General features: G+C 46.4%; 1 protein-coding gene across 1 annotated transcript in view; it reads left to right on the top strand.

Annotated features, from left to right (window-relative positions):
• Window positions 1–16,711, top strand: part of LYAR (Ly1 antibody reactive) — a 43,758-nt gene extending 27,047 nt beyond the window's left edge. The window contains exon 9 of the mRNA XM_077477792.1: window positions 12,375–16,711. Coding sequence (XP_077333918.1) covers window positions 12,375–12,509 — 135 coding nt within the window. The 3' untranslated portion in view covers window positions 12,510–16,711. The remainder of the gene's footprint in view (window positions 1–12,374) is intronic.
• Window positions 16,712–17,447: the final 736 nt, after the last annotated feature.

Raw genomic sequence — 17,447 nt, 5'->3', positions numbered from 1 at the left:
CTGTGGTTTTTTTGATGCAGGAGCTTGGCTTTTTGCGCAAGACGAATGTATCCTTGTAGTCTCCCCAGCCATCGATCGTGTGCAGGTCGGAGCTACGGCTCGGCAGGCCACGACATACCTCAGCTCCAGAGGTGGTCGGTGAGCTTTTATGCTCCGGGGCATACATATGACCGGGCTACTGATGTCTGCGTCGCAGTATGCCGGGCCAGTAGACTTCCCTGTACTGATCTGGAGTTGGCTACAATGTAATGTCTCCCAGCTCTTCAGGACTGGTAAGTACTCTCTCTGTGTAATTTGGACACGTGTTTCAGATCGCTCAGCGATCGTTTACCGATCGTGCTGAGGGACTGCCACCGACACAGCTTTGGTCCCTCTGCATCTGTGAGCACTAGGGATCTACAGACACTGCTGTAAAACAGCGCAGAACTCCTCAGGGCGGTGAGACCGGCGGGTTAGAACCCCTCAGTCAGCGGCAGCAAGGAGGGTGGGACTGTACCGGTCCGAAGTCCCCTTCGGGTGGCAGACAGGGTAGGGTCAGAGTGGCTTCAGGAACTGGTGTTTCTTCCCCCGAAAACCAGGCAATTGCAACTGGGTCACCTGAGGACTACGCTGTCCCTATGGACACCCTCAATTCGTTCGTTGCCAAGATAGAGGCAGTGCGTGAGAAGAAAGCTAAAAAGCCAGCACGTTCGCCTAAGGTATTCCCGTATCGGACTTATTTTGACAAGTTCAATTACAAGGAATGGGGTTGCCCACAACGGACCTTTTTGGTCCCCAAATACATGGCGGTGCGTTACCCCTTTGAGGAAACCCTTCTCAAGAAATGGTCGGCTCCTCCGGTCGTGGACCCCCTAGTATCCAGGTTAAATAAAGTAACCACGATCCCGGTTGAGGGGACTCCTGCATTCAAGGATCCCACGGACTGGAAGGCTGAGGCGGTGGCTCGTTCTTGTTTACAGTTGTGGGGTCAGCCGTGCGACCTGTTCTGGCATCCACACTGGTGTCACAGACACTGACTGAGTGGGCAAAAGTTTTGCACCGTGAATTGGGAGAGCAACAGGCCTCCCCTGTCTGCGTGGAACTAGCAGACCAACTAGTGCAAGGCCTTAAGTACGTCTGTGACGGGGCCCTGGATATCCCTCTGTTATCCAGGGCTTCAGTGTCAGCTGTGGTGCTGAGGCGCCTGATTTGGCTAAAATGCTGGTCTGACTCTTTGGAGCCTCGTTGGATGACATTATTAAAAATGCCACTGGTGGTAAGAGTACACTGCTTCCACAGGCCAGGAAAGCTAAGGAGCCGCGCTGTAGGCAAGGGCCCTCTTTTTCCGCTCGCAATCGGCTTTTTCGTCCGCCCGAAGCTTTGACTAAATGTCCCCAGCCTGACGCCCACAGACGGTTAAAAACGTCCCTGGAACCGCAAGCCTGCGAATAAAAGTGCTACCACATGAAGGTTTGCCCCCACCCATGTCTCGGGTGGGGGGCTCGCCTTTGGGAGTTTGCAGCCCGGTGGTCCTCCCGGTTATCCGACCAATGGGTCTAATTTCCACAGGCTACAAGATAGTTTCTCTCTTGGCCGCCAAACAGATTCTTCCCCTCCAGCATACCCGTATTCCCTGGTTCGCCGGTAGGCCCTGTTGGGGGCGGTAAGGGATTTGCTGAATCCCGGGGTGATTGTACCAGTTCCAGAATCAGAACGCTTCCAGGGATTCTACTCGAGTCTGTTTGTGGTTCCCAAGAAGGAAGGGGTACGTCCGATCTTGGACTTGAAAGCCCTCAATCACTTTGTAAAAGTGCAGAGGTTCAGAATGGAATCCGTTCGCTCAGTAGTCACTGCGCTCCATCAAGGGGACTCCCTGGTGTCCTTAGACATCCAGGATGCGTACCTGCACATACCCATATGCCTTTGGCATCAACAATTTCTGTGTTTTTCAGTCAGGGAAGTCCATTACCAATTTGTGGCTCTTCCCTTTGGTCTGGCATCAGCCCCCCCGAGTCTTTTACCAAAGTTCTGGCTCTAGTATTGGCGTTGCTGAGACAATGTGGGATCGCGATCGTGGGCTACCTAGTCGATCTCCTGAGAGCTTCTTCCACCTCAGAAATAGAGGAGGATGTGGTGATCACCATGCAGACCCTGCAAGAATTTGGGTGACTGTTGAACCTTAAGAAGTCGGTGATTGTACCGACCCAGCGTCTGAAGTACCTAGGTTTGCTGTTGGACTCCAGGGAAGCAAGAGTTTTTCTCCCTTCAGACAAATTGCAGACTCTCAGATCCGCGGTCAAACTACTGGTGGACCGCAAGTGGTCGTCGCTCTGGTTTTGCATGCGAGTACTGGGACTCATGGTAGCCTCCTTCGAGGCAGTACCCTACGCCCAGTTCCACACCAGAGTGCTGCAGAAGGAGATCTTGTTAAAATGGGACAAATCTCAGTTGTCCCTATATCGACAGATCCGGGTGAGCCAGCCAGTCAGGGACTCTCTGATCTGATCTAGTGGTTGAGATCCCCAGTGATTCAGTCCAGAAAATCGTTCCTTCCTCTGAAATGGACAGTGATCACTACGGATGCCAGTCTATCCTTCTGGGGTGGAATGATGGGGGTTCAGTTGGCTCAGGGACTCTGGTCGACGAAAGAATCCGAGTTGCTGTTCAATCTGCTCGAATTGAGAGCGATCAGGCTGTGTCTCCACACATGGTCGGTGAGTCTTCAAGGGCATCCGATCAGGATACAGTCGGACAACGCCACGGCTGTGGCGTACGTAAATCACCAAGGGGGAACAAGAAGCTCAGCCGCTGCTCAGGAGGTCGCTCGCATACTTCGGTGGGCAGTACCGGCCCTGTCGGCCATTTATATCCCAGGGGTGGAGAACTGGCAGGCGGACTATCTGAGTCAACAGATGCTGGACCCAGGAGAATGGGCATTTCATCCGGAGACATTCAGGCTGCTGTGCCTGAAGTGGGGGAACACCAGATGTGTATCTACTGGCCTCCCGTCTCAATCGGGAAGGTGCCAAGATTCGTGTCCAGGACAAGAGATCTGTGGGCAGACTCGCTGGTGGCTCCGTGGGATCAGTACCAGCTGATCTACGCCTTTCCTCCACTGAAACTGTTGCCACGTCTGCTTCGCAGAGTGGAAGCCAAGGGGATCCCAGTAATTCTGGTTGCCCCAGATTGGCCTCAGCGTCCTTGATAAGCAGACCTGGTGCGTCTGGTGGCAGACACTCCCTGGCGACTGCCGTTGCGAGAGGGCCTCCTATCTCAAGGTCCTATTTTCCATCCTGCTTTACCATCGCTGGCTTTAACAGCATGGCTATTGAGAGCCAGGTGTTGAAGAACCGTGGTCTATCGGACTCGGTGATTTCCAACTATGTTGAGGGCACGGAAATATTCTTCTCGGAAGATATACCATCGTACCTGGAAGGCCTACATCTCCGTGTGTGAGGAGAAAGGATGGCATCCCCGATCCTTTTCCATATCCAGGATCCTGCTGTTTCTCCAGCAGGGAGTGGACCAGAGATTGGCATTAACCACTTCAGCCTCGGACCAATAAATACCTTAAGGACCAGAGGTCTTTTTGCAATTTCGCACTGCGCTGCTTTAACTGGTAATTGCGCGGTCATGCAATATTGCACCCAAACGAAATTTGCGTCCTTTTCTTCCCACAAATAGAGCTTTCTTTTGATGGTATTTGATTGCCTCTGCGATTTTTTTTTTTTTGCGATATAAATGGAAAAAGAGCGAAAATTTTGAAAAAAAAAGATATTTTCTTCTTTTTGTTATAAGAAAAATCGAATAAACTAAATTTTAGTCATACATTGAGGGCAAAATTTATTCAGCCACATGTCTTTAGTAAAAAAAATGTCAATAAGCGAATATTTTTTGGTTTGCGCAAAAGTTATAGCGTCTACAAACTAGAGTACATTTTCTGGAATTTACACAGCTTTTAATTTATGACTGCCGATCTCATTTCTTGAGGTGCTAAAATGGCAGGGCAGTACAAATCCCCCCCAAATGACCCCATTTTGGAAAGTAGACACCCCAAGGAAATTGCTGATGGGTATGTTGAGCCCATTGAATATTTATTTTTTTTGTCCTAAGGGATTGAATAATGACAAAAAAAAAAAAAAATTTTTTTTTACAAAAAGTTGTCACTAAATGATATATTGCTCACACATGCCATGGTTATATGTGGAATTGCACCCCAAAATACATTCTGCTGCTTCTCCCGAGTACGGGGATACCACATGTGTGGGACTTTTTGGGAGTCTAGTCGCGCACGGCACCCCGAAAACCAATCACCACCTTCAGGATTTCTAAGGGTGCAAATTTTTGATTTAACTCCTCACTACCTATCACAGTTTCGAAGGCCTTTCGAAGGCCATAAAATGCCAAAATAGCACAAAACCCCCCCAAATGACCCCATTTTGGAAAGTAGACACCCCAAGCTATTTACTGAGAGGCATGTTGAGTCCATGGAATATTTTATATTTTGCCAAAAGTTGCGGGAATATTACAAACTTTTTTTTTTTTGCACAAAGTTGTCACTAAATGATATATTGCTCACACATGCTATGGGCAGAAGTCAAATTACACCCCAAAATAAATTCTGCTGCTTCTCCCGAGTACGGGGATACCACATGTGGGGGACTTTTTGGGAGCCTAGCCACGTACGGGACCCGAAAACCAAGCACTGCCTTCCGGATTTGAATATAAAATGCTATAAAAAACAAACTAACCAGAGTCACCCGTAACACTTATACGGTGATCAGTGGTGAAATGGTTAACTAGGGGCAATCAGGTGGTTCAAATTTTTATTAGGTAGTATATGGGGGTCCCTGGCGCTATATAAAAACCTGACGGGGAACCTAAATAACTGGCTAACCAGCGTCACCAGTGACACTTATACTGTGATCGCTGGTGAAAGGGGGTGAAAGGGTTAACTAGCGGAAATCAGGGGGTTAAAACCATTATTGGGTAGTATATCGGGGTACCTAGCGCTATAAAAACCTGGCGGTGAACCTAAAAAAATAACTAGCTACCTAGCGACTGTAGCGACACTAATGCAGCGATCAGAAAAACGATCGCTTAGTGACACTGGCAAAAGGGGGTGAAAGGGTTAACTAGCGGCAATCAGGGGGTTAAAAACATTATTGGGTAGTATATCGGGGTACCTAGCGATATAAAAACCTGGCGGTGAACCTAAAAAAATAACTAGCTACCTAGCGACACATGCAGCGATCAGAAAAATGATCGCTTAGTGACACTGGCAAAAGGGGGTGAAAGGGTTAACTAGCGGCAATCAGGGGGTTAAAAACATTATTGGGTAGTATATCGGGGTACCTAGCGCTATAAAAACCTGGCGGTGAACCTAAAAAAATAACTAGCTACCTAGCGACTGTAGCGACACTAATGCAGCGATCAGAAAAACGATCGCTTAGTGACACTGGCAAAAGGGGGTGAAAGGGTTAACTAGCGGCAATCAGGGGGTTAAAAACATTATTGGGTAGTATATCGGGGTACCTAGCGATATAAAAACCTGGCGGTGAACCTAAAAAAATAACTAGCTACCTAGCGACACATGCAGCGATCAGAAAAATGATCGCTTAGTGACACTGGCAAAAGGGGGTGAAAGGGTTAACTCTAGGGGCAATCAGGGGGTTAAATCTTTATTGGGGGGTGATAGGGGGCTACCCTGGACCTAACACTAACTGTCCTGACAGTTTTTACTGTCACAACTGACACTGAATGCATTGATCAGTAAAGAAATGATCAATGCAATCAGTGACACTGTGACTGGGGGGGGAGGGGGGGCGGGGGGGGATCGGGGGGGGTTTGTGTGCCTGTGTGTACCTACATGTCAGTGTAGTGTTGGTGCACACTTACTTTTACTGTTCTCCTCGTAGTCCGGTCAAAAAGACCGCCCCGAGGAGAATGACATCACTTCCTCCTTCCTGTGTAAACAATACACAGGGGAGGAAGCTTCTCATTGGCCAGGAGCGATCCAGAGGGGGTGGCCGAAAACCAACGGCCATCCCCTCATCACGGAGCGCTCCTGGACCGAATCGGACCGCCGTAACCAGCGGGAGGGGGTCCGATCGGACCCCCCACCCGCTGGAAGGCAATCACGTAGATGTACGTGATTATGCCTGCCTGTGCCATTGTGCTGACGTACAATGGCAATACGGCGGTCCTCAAGTGGTTAAGCACCATCAAAGGGAAAATCTCAGCCTTAGCTGTCTTTTTCCAATGACCCCTGGCATCGCGCTCCTTGGTGAGTACCTTCGTTCAGGGGGTACGGCAGGTAGTCCCTCCGGTGCGTCCACCGTTGCCTCCATGGGATTTGAACCTGGTGTTGTCGGCACTTCAGAAACCGCCATTTGAGAATATGAAGGAGATTCCCCTTTTGACTCTTTCCCAGGAAGTGGTCTTTCTAGTGGCCATCACATTGGCCAGGAGGGTTTCGGAAATGGCAGCCTTGTCTTGCAAGTCGCCCTATCTGGTTATCCACAGGGATAAGGTGGTGTTGCGTCCGCAACCATCCTTTCTACCGAAGGTGGTCTGGGCTTTTCATATCAATGAGGACATTGTATTACCATCGCTGTGTCCTAAGCCGAAGCACCCCAAAGGAGGTGGCCCTTCACGCTCTGGACGTGGTTAGGGCCCTGAAGGTGTATTTGGCTGCCACGGGTCCCTTTTTGGAAGTCAGACTCACTGTTTGTATAGTACAGACACAGGCTTTGGGTACTAAATTGTGATTGCAAAAATGTTAAATACCCACCGAATTGGAGAACTTTCTTGATGTAGCACCTGCACTGTTCCTCCTGATTCCCGGGAAATTCGGTCTCCTCTCCCATTGCTAACTTACTAAATGACATAGAAGCATGGATGTTACACCACTTCCTTAAACTGAATTTCTCTAAAACCGAGCTGATATTTGCCCCCCTTCATGACTTTTCTATTGAGGTCAATAATGCAACCATCAACCCCTCCCCTGACGTCAGGGTACTGGGTGTAATCCTAGACCCCAACCTGTCCTTTAGCCCTTAATCGAATCGTTTTGAAAATCTTGTAGACTTCACCTCTGTAATCTCTCCAAAATGTGCCCCTTTTTAACTAATGAAACCACCAAGCTCCTCATTCACTTCTTTTATCTCTCATCTAGACTGTTGCAACTCCCTTCTCATAGACCTGAGTCTGCACAGGCTTTCCTCCCTTCAGTCTATCGTGAATGCCTCTGCCGGACTCCTCTGCCTTACCAACCACTCAGTGTCTGCTACCCCTCTCTGCCAATCCCTTCTCCAAATATTACCCAAACCACCCTCTCAAGACCTCCTGCTTTAAAGCATCACTGTCCCCTCCTCCCATCCAGGACTTCTCCAGAGCCCTCCCATCCTCTGAAACTCTCTACCTCAATCTCTCTCCTACTCTGGCCACCTTTAGGTGATCCCTGAAAACCTATCTCTTCAGGGGTAGGCCTATCACACCTCCAACTAATCTTTTATCACTTCCATGAGCTCACTCTCCACAGTTAGGCCCCTTTCACACTGGGGCGGTGGGTGCATCGGCGGTAAAGTGTTTTTAGCGGCGCTTTACCGTCAATTTCACAGCGCTATTCGGCTGCTATCGGGACGCTTTTTCCAGGGCTTTCACATTGGAGAGACAGCAGCGGCTCTTTCGGAGCACTTTGCAGGTGCTATTTTTAGCCTTGTAGAACCTGCAAAGCGCTCCAGTCTTACAACCTTTTGTACCCTTTGCTCCACCCCATTCAGGGCCGTCTTTAAGGCAGGGCAAAAGGGGCAGCTGCCCTGGGCCCTGTCATTGTTGTGGGGCCCAAAACAGCTGCCTCATACTTGCCAACTTTCCAGGTTTAAATTCCCTTGTCGCTTGAAGTTTTAGTACTGTGGTGTGTCCCAATATCTCAGTGTAAAGTGCTGGTACTAATGCTGCCTAGCTCTACCCTATTGTTGTGTGCAGATGACTCACCTGCAGACCCTGTGTTTACATATAAATAACCGGCATTCATATGTAAGTAGAGGCGACAATACTAAATAAATAGCTGCAGCCGACGGCATTGATATGTAAATAAAGGCAGCATTCATATATATATTATGAGATGATGTGCTGTAACCTGTAGCAACTAATCAGTGAGCCGTAATGTGTGCTGTAACCTCTAGCAACCAGTCAGTAAGCAGTAATGAAATGCTGTAACTGCTGGCAACCAATCACAATTGCTGCCTGATCTGATACAGTAAACTGATTTTAAGTCTAGCTGCTATTTATTGTATTTCTCAGAGCAGGTGGAGAGTGAAATTGCATGGGGGGGCCCCCAAGAAAAATTTTGCCCAGGGTCCAATCAATATTAAAGACGGCTCTCACCCCGTTATATTGTAACCTCCTATGAGCAGGGCCCTTTTAACCACCTTGTATTTTATTGCATTGTCTCTGTATTGTCTCCCTTTTATATTGTAAAGTGCTGTGTAAACTGTTGGCGCTATATACATCCTAAACATCGAATACATAAGCCAATCGATATTAACTAAACTGTATAAGGTGACCTGTGCATAACATATTGCTCCACCAATAACGTTCCAACAATAAAGTGTATACAGTGCATTGAAAAGTGAACAGTCAAATATATTACCGTATATACTCGAGTATAGGCCGACCCGAATATAAGCCGAGGCCCCCAATTTACCCCCAAAAAAACTGGCAAACTTATTGACTCGTGTATAAGCCGAGGGTGAGACATGCCTGTCCATCCCTGTGTGTGTGTCCGTCCATCCCTGTGTGTCCGTCCATCCCTGTGTGTCCGTCCATCCCTGTGTGTCCGTCCATCCCTGTGTGTCCGTCCATCCCTGTGTGTCCGTCCATCCATCCCTGTGTGTGTGTGTGTCCATCCATCCATCCATCCCTGTGTGTGTGTGTGTCTCCATCCATCCATCCATCCATCCCTGTGTGTGTGTGTCTCCATCCATCCATCCATCCATCCCTGTGTGTGTGTGTCTCCATCCATCCATCCATCCATCCATCCCTGTGTGTGTGTGTGTGTGTGTGTGTGTGTGTGTCCAGCCTACCTTTGTCCCGAGCCTCCGTCCCGTGCCTTGCCTCCTTGCCTCCGTCCCGTGCCGTGCCTTGCCTCCTTGCATCCGTCCCGTGTCGTGCCTTGCCTTGCCCCCGTCCCGTCCCGTCCCGTGCCGTGCCGTCCCGTGCCCTCTTCGTCGGCGGCCATTGTAAAGTTCAAAAGCTGCGCCGCCGCCTTCGCCTGTGATAGGCGGAACACTGAATTTCCCAGCAGCCTGTGTTCCGCCTATCACAGACGTCGTATCATCCTCGTCCGTAGTACGAGGATGATACGATGTCCGTGATAGGCGGAACACAGGCTGCTGGGAAATTCAGTGTTCCGCCTATCACAGGCGAAGGCGGAGCCGGAGGCGCGGCTTTTGAATAGAATGGCCGCTGTCTGTCTGCTCGACACGCTGATCGAGCGGGCAGACAGCGATGACTCGAGTATAAGCCGAGGGGGGCACTTTCAGCCTCAAAAAAGAGGCTGAAAATCTCGGCTTATACTCGAGTATATACGGTACATTAAGTAAAAGTCCATTTATGACATATCCCAACAACAATCTTTAGTCATGTCTTCCAAATCCTTCACTTCAGGTGCTCGGGAAATAGTTGGCAACTCACTCGCCTTAATTACAGGAGAACAAAAATCACTATTGGAAACTCCATTCGTTCCTCAGTAGTACCTTGCCATTCCAAAGATGCCTCGGGTCAGATTATGGTGTACAAGTAAACTCCACAGGAGACATAAAGAAGTAGCTCTCATAGTGTAGTAAATTTATTAATCCGTTTAAAATCATAAAAACAAGTTTGCACTCGCATATTACAGTGCCTGTATCCTGGCACTGGAGAAATACAATATGTGCAGATGGGCCTGTCACTGAGACTTCGCCGTGCGATCTATGCCTCTCTCTCAATGCTGGTCCTGCTGGATAGTTGCATGGGACCCGAAAGTGACTAATCCCCCACTCCGTACGTTTTTCTGTGTTTGCGTCATCAGGAAGGATTTGTTTGCAAATGGACTTTTACTTAGAGGGATTCCACCTAAAAAAAAAAAAGATATTAAAAGCCAGCAGCTATAAATACTACAGCTGCTGACTTTTAATAAATGGACACTCACCTGTCCCGGGTTCCAGTGACGCCGAGGCCGATCGATCACTCGGCTCTCGGCTGCTGCCGTCACCATTCTAGGTGAGGGAATCAGGAAGTGAAGCAAATCGGCTTCACTTCCCGGTTCCCTACTGCGCATGCGCGAGTCACGCAGCACAATAGGAATTGTCCGCGCTGTCACTGGGACCCGTGTGTGCCCCAGCAGACAGCGCGGCAGGACAGGAAATGACAGACTCCCATGGGAGTCTATGCCCGGAAGTGGGTGTAAATACCTGTCTTTGACAGGTATCTCCACCCCCCTCCCCCCTGTAAGGTGCCAATTGTGACACCGGAGGGGGGGAGGGTTCCGATCAGCGGAAGTTCCACTTTAGGGTGGAACCCCGCTTTAATGCAATATATTTGATCACTTTTCAATGCACTGTATTCACTTTATTGTTGGAACTTTATTGGTGGAGCAATATGTGATGCACAAATCACCCTTATACAGTTTGTGAGCACCGATTTCCTTATATATTTCTTGTTTATGCACTAAGGGTGGATCATTCACCTCTTTAACCACTTCAATACCGGGCACTTAAAACACCTTCCTGTCCAGACCAATTTTGAGCTTTCAGCGCTGTCGCACTTTGAATAACAATTGCGCGGTCATGCTACACTGTACCCAAATTAAATTTTTAGCATTTTTTTCCCACAAATAGAGCTTTCTTTTGGTGGTATTTGATCACCTCTACGGTTTTTATTTTTTGCTAAACAAATAAAAAAAAAATACCGAAAATTTTGAAAAAAAATGTTTTTTTTAATTCAGTTTCAAAACTTTGTAAAGTACGTATTCTCCTTCACTGATGGGCACTGATAAGGCGGCACTGATGAGCACCAATGATGTGGCACTGATGAAGTGTCACTGATGAGGTGGCATTGATGGACACTGATAGGCGGCACTGATGGGTGGCACAAATTGGCACTGATAGCTGGTATGGATGGGCGGCACAGATGGGCACGGATAGGCGGCACAGGTGGGCACGGATAGGCAGCATTGTATTATGTTATACTGTACTAATGGATGCCAATCAGTGCCAAACAATAATGCATGCCAATCAGTTATGCCCATTGTGGGCACTGATTGGCATCCGTTGTGGTCACTGACTGGCATCCCTGGTGGTCTAGGGAGGATTACCTTGTGCTGGACATCCCTGGTGGTCTGGTGGCGTCCCTGGCGGTCCAGTGTGGGCATCCTCGGGGGGGCTGCACTGATAATCGATCAGCACAGACCCCCCCCCCCCCTGTCAGAGGAGCAGCCGATTGGCTCTCCTCTACTCGTGTCTGACAGACGCGAGTGAGGAAAAGGCGATCACCGGCTTTTCCTATTTACACTGTGATCAGCCGTGATTGGACACGGCTGATCAGGTGGTAAAGAATCTCCGTCGGAGACTCTTTACCAAGATCGTAGTTGCAGGGTGTCACACTGACACCCCACAACAACGATTGCCGCGATGTGCACCCCCGGGGGCGCGCAGCAGCTCAAAATCCTGATCACGTCATATGACGTCCGGTCAGGATTTTGAAACCACTTTGCCACTGTCATTTGCCTATAGGGCGGGCGGCAAGTGGTTAAGGGGCAGCTACACAATTTACACTGCACACTTAATTACAGTTTTTCAGAGGGCGCCGTCATTTGTTTTTAAATCACCGCTATATAAATCTTGTATAATATCTTAAAGCGAAGTTCCACCCAAAATTGGAACTTCCTCTCATTTTGTCTACCCCCCCCCCCCCCCCCCCTCCAGTGCCACATTTGGCACCTTTCGGGGAGTGGAATCCTGTCCCCACTTCCGAGAGTCTGACCTGCAGTGCATTACGTCACAGCTCGGCTGCCTCCTCCTTCCCGTCGGGCCAGTAGGAGATGGGAGCGGTGCCTCGCACATGCGCAGTGGGGACCCGCTGTGAAGCCGTAATGCTACACTGCCAGGTTCCCTTACCTGCAATGGTGGTGCCAAAATAGTTGGACTCCAGGACAGGTAAGTGTCCTAATATTAAAAGTCAGCAGCTGCAGTATGTGTGGCTTTTAATTTTTGCAGGGGTAGGTGGGACCTCCTCTTTAAGGCTTTATCAGTAGTTTGCTGCTTGGGGAATATAAGTGTGCCACCATATAATTGTGTTTAATTGTATATTAATCACTGTTCAAATGACTTTTTTTCTTAATCTCCTCGTAGGTTATCGCTCAGTATTATGCAGTATCCTCTGCCCAGTACAAGTCTGAAGAAGATGTTCTTGCTACCTTCAACAAGAAAATACACAGCAATCCAAAATTTAGAGTTTTGAAAGAGAGAGTAAAACTAATGAAATAGAAAACACTTTTTTTTTATTGTTCACCCCACAGGTTAAAGCGACACTGTGAACTTGCCCTGTGCAGAGCAAATTGACAGCGTCTTTATAAAGGCTTCTTCCCCCAGTCCACTTAATACTTTACCAGTGCTCTATTGCTGCTCCAGCCTCCGCCACAGTGAGCGACAATACCTTGTGCTTGCAGATATGGAGGAGGAGCATGTTACCTGCTCGGGCCTAGGAGCCAATTGTTAGGCCTGAACACTGTCACATGAGGGTAATGACATTACTCCCCATTTTGGTGCAAGGCAGCATTGTGAAATGTTAATTTTGATGGGAAATTGGGGGGCTTCTGACAAGACTATAAGTATTTTTCTTTTTTATAGTTTGTCATATTAACTTAAACTTGTGGCCTATGTAAACTTTTGTCCACCTAAAGATGTTGAACAGCAGGCTGACATGAAAAATGGGTTTGTAAATGTTTTTGTATGTTTGTTAACAAACCTGGCTGAGTGCTGCACAAGCCTTGAAACCCCAGGTGTTCAATTTCAACTTCAATTTATCCAGTCATATTTAGGGTGGAACATGTAACATTTTTCAGCAGCTGCAGCCATTCCCCCTTCACACCCCCCAAACAGCGTGCATCTTCTCCAGGCGTCCACTGTCTACTCCACCCGACCAGCCATGTCATTCATTCCCAGTCATCTGTGAATGGGAAACTACAAGTCCCCACAGGCTTAGCGGATGTCGGCTTGTAGTTTGTGATGAACTACCACGGCGATGTGGGCACTGTGGTAGTTCATTGATTTTTCTTGTCAGATTGTATCAGCTTGCCCATACAAGCAAACTGACAGGACTGCAGAAGTCCTACATGGTTCCAGAGATCTGATTGCTGGTGCAATGCTTTACAGGCTCCCAAAACGAAAAATGGTAAATGCAAATTTTTTTAGCTGCCAAAAAAAGTGCATTTATTTTTTTGTTAAAAAGGCTATGTAAACATAATCACTTTTCATGCCCGTTTCCCATTTTGAGTGTTAAAGTGAGCACAGGTTTCCAAAAACAAAATGTAGGCTTTAAGAATTAATCCTCCTAAAATATTTTGCCCATGGATGAGTTTAAGTAGGGACTCACCGACTTCTTAGACTCAAGTGGCAAGATCTTCTCCATTATACAGTATAAGAAATTGGAGTATGTTTTTCTAATTGTGCCTGTTTCAGGTTGTTAGATCTGGAAACTCTGCTAAAGAAATCTTGGCACTTGAGCTCTCCAGTTGATTTAGGACATTTTGTGTGATTCAAACTGCCAATATCCCCAAAACCCTGTGATCTTACACTTGGGCCCCTTTCACATATGCTGTCCAATCGGGTTCGCCTCAATTTTGCAGGGGGACCTGATCGGATGCTCCATTCACCTCTGGATTGAGGTATGTCAGCTGTGACATACCTGACACCCGCCGCTATACGATACGATCTGGTCTGCCAAATCCAGGCAGATGTAGACCATATTTTCCATCCACCTGGTGAATCAGAAGGAATTTGATGAAAACGGACAGGTGGATCCTTTTTCCATCCAATCTCCCATAGAGGAGAGCGGGGCTCTGACAGGTTTGTCTCTGCACAGTGAGCAGAGATGGACCTGTCATCCGTCTGCTCAGCAGAGATCAACAGATCGATCCCCTGCTGAGCAAGCGGAGTCTGTCAAAACGGACATTCTCTGTGTGAAAGGGGCCTTTACCTTTTAGTCAATTTTTTCTCAACAGCCTTTAACACGTTTAACTAGCATAGTTCTTTGTTTTTGCATTCCTAAACAAATGCTTTGTGAAGAGTATAAGTATGTACAGAATGTACAGGAATTCCATATTGACAAGCTTACTGGGACTGTTTTAATGCACCTGGAAATGATGGCTGTATTGTTAGGCTTGGACCTTCACTAAAGCAATTGTAACATTCTAATAAAAAGGACATTTCTTAAGATTTGCTATGTACATACTGTAAGTGCAGTGAAGTTGTATGTAATATTTACATTGATCACTGGACATGATTCATGGTTTACAGTCTACTTATTTGGTATATGGCTCAAGTGACTGCTTTTTTTGTGAAATATGAACATCAGACTGCATGTATGCTAGAGAATTGAATGGTGTTTCCCAGGCTTAGTAATTTATAATAAATCCAATTTTTTTTATTTTTATTCCCATTACCAAGGTGGGGGGTTGCTCTTTTAGTGCAGGTTCATGCTGGGTCGACCCATCAGGCGACTTAGCCGCCTGACAAGTCGCGCTCCATGCAGTGCAATGGAACCATTTTAATGGGAGTGACCCAAGTCTCTCCGACTTAGAAAAAGGTTTCTGTACTACTTGGGGGAGACTTCAGAGTGGCTTGCATTGACTTCTATTAAAGAAGTCGTTTGCAAGCCGCAATGCTGGTTGTGCTGTGCAGGGCGGAGTCTGATGACTGAAGCCGCCCCGGTGTGAACCGCCACGTGCTCCATTTTATACGCCGGGATTTACTAAATAACTGATTGATTTGTTAGCTTCTCTAGTAAGGTACACAATTTGCTCCTGGGTGTCAAAAATCCTTAACCATAGGAGATGCAAGTCTTGTTTCGTGCTACCACTCAAAGTTTTAGTGGTCTATAAAGACTGCCTACAAATTGTTACAAGAGAGGACTGATGGCTATCTAATCTGCATCCTCATTCAATAAAATGTTCTAATTTTTAAGTGCAATATCTCTTAACCAATTCAAATTCACTGCAGAAGAGTAGTCAGTACAAAGACTAGATGCTATGAGATATTGCACTATTTATGGAATAAATCCACTTGTGTATTATGGTGGCCTTCAACATTCTATACAACCTGAGTGTTTTATATTTCAAGCTAAAGGCTGGTACACATGGGCTGAATATGAGCCAGTTCAACAGAAACCGTCCAACATTCGGCCAGTGTGTACAGCAGCCTGTCTGGCTTCTGAAAACAGGCATCCATCTACCAGTGTGTATTGGTTGGGGGGGGGGGGGGGGGTGTAGGGTAGTCCCCCTGACAGCACACAATAGCTCAGTGTGGAAATTGCTGTACTAACATGGCTTAGTTGGTACAGTGAGCTCCTCAGTTTTTTAACTAGTGTCTACCAAGCTTTACTAGAGAAAAACTAGCCTTAGTGTGAGCACACTCTTGTGCTGGTCATACACAAGACTTCTACATGACTGTTCTATAAAACAATCTCATTTTGAATCCTCATATCTTTCAGATATTGACAACACTGATTAGACAGTTTGATCAATTGAAAAGATCCTGGTGGAAAGTCTAATTGAATCTGGCCAGATCATTTTATCTGCTGTTTTAAAAAGCCATTTTCAATGATTGCCTGAAACTGTAAAATCTTTTTTTTTTTTTTTTTATTAGTTATAGTTGCTTTTATTGCCAGCATTGGGCTTTCAGAGAATAAGACTAATAAGACCGAGCAAAGTGTAGGTAGTGATGTTCAGAAAATCACATTGGTCAAGTTTCAGCTTTTAGTGCATTGTAGCAATAACTTTAAAAAAAAGTTTGTATTGGCTGTCATTGATTGATACGTATTGCTGTTTATTAGTAAAAAGCTAATTTGATAATTGGCCTCTAATGGTTTACGTTGATGTCTGCGAAATGAAAACTCAGTTTTGCTCATTGGTATAAAGTGCAATTGAGTCGGTTTCACTAAATTAATGCCCGTTCACATTAGCTCAATTTCATCTGCGTCCACTGTTGTGCTGCAGTTCACGACAATAAAGGTCACATTGTTCTCTATGGTGTCCATTCACATCAATGCAGCATGGTGCAATATGATTTTTGAAAAGGCTCACAATGCTTCTTTTGGTGTAGCATAGTGCGTTTTTGGCCCAAAAGCACATGTATGTTTTTGGCAAGGTTTTGTATTTAATAGTCTCCTTCTCCTAAAAATAAACATGCATAAAAAATCCAAAACCGCACTGAAAAAGCATGATTGTGCAGCAGCATTAGTGTGAACCCAGGCTTAGCTGAATTGGTTATTTTGAACTGCAATTTTTCTCAGTTTATGATGCCAGAAGTTTACAATACCATAAGATGTTTTAGAAGCCTGGATTATAATATGAATGTATGTTCCTAGGACTGTACACTGAATGACTCTTGGGCCGCATTGTTTTCATGTAAAATAGGAAAACATTTTAAATATAAGCAATATTGTTTTTAATAAAACAAGTTAAAGTTTATGGTGCGTAGAGTTTTATTTTAAGAATCCTATTTCCTTTGCTGTTTCTTCACTGTGTGTATGCTAAAATCCAAATGACTTCTCTCAATCTGCTTTTCATGTCTCCCCAAAGCTAGAGACAAGTAAGCATTTGAAACGCCCCCTAACGAAGGCTGAACTGAATTAGCTGCAGTATTTGTGGGACAAAAAACAATTTGGCCAAGTTTGGAGGGTTTTTGGCCACTAAAACAAATGGTTACTTTTTATTTCTTGTCATTTTGAGGGGCATCTGGAGCCTTAAACCACTGCTGCCTTCAGGACTGGACCATGGCAAACCAGAAAAAAAAAACTGAAGGCCAGACTGGGATAATGCTTCCTACTACCAACATGCTTCTGTTAAGACTAAATCATTTTATTTTTTTCCTTTGTCAGCCAAGATTTTTCTCTACATCTCTGCCTTAGCTCCCTTGGTTTGGCTTTTGAATTATGCAGACATAACCATGCCTCTTTATTTTTTTATTACATTCATGTGCATAGGATGCTTAAGCTATAGTGCTGGACTGCAGACTTAGGCGCAGCTTTTGATATCCTCAAGGATAAAACTGTGGAAAGAGCACCCATCAGTTTGCTAACATCCCTTTCTTTACTTCCACAACCTAAGCATCAAGACCCTGCCTGCAAGGTCTGCCAAATCCTTAACTAAGCCTTCTTCCGTATAAAGGTGCTCCCTGACTTTACAGAGTGGGGCAGATGCTTAG

The sequence above is a fragment of the Lithobates pipiens genome, unplaced genomic scaffold (assembly GCF_037356315.1).
Source record: "Lithobates pipiens isolate NorthernLeopardFrog02 unplaced genomic scaffold, aLitPip1_a1.2 Scaffold_13, whole genome shotgun sequence".
Taxonomy (NCBI): Eukaryota; Metazoa; Chordata; class Amphibia; order Anura; family Ranidae; genus Lithobates; species Lithobates pipiens.
This window is presented reverse-complemented; position numbering and strand designations above follow the sequence as displayed.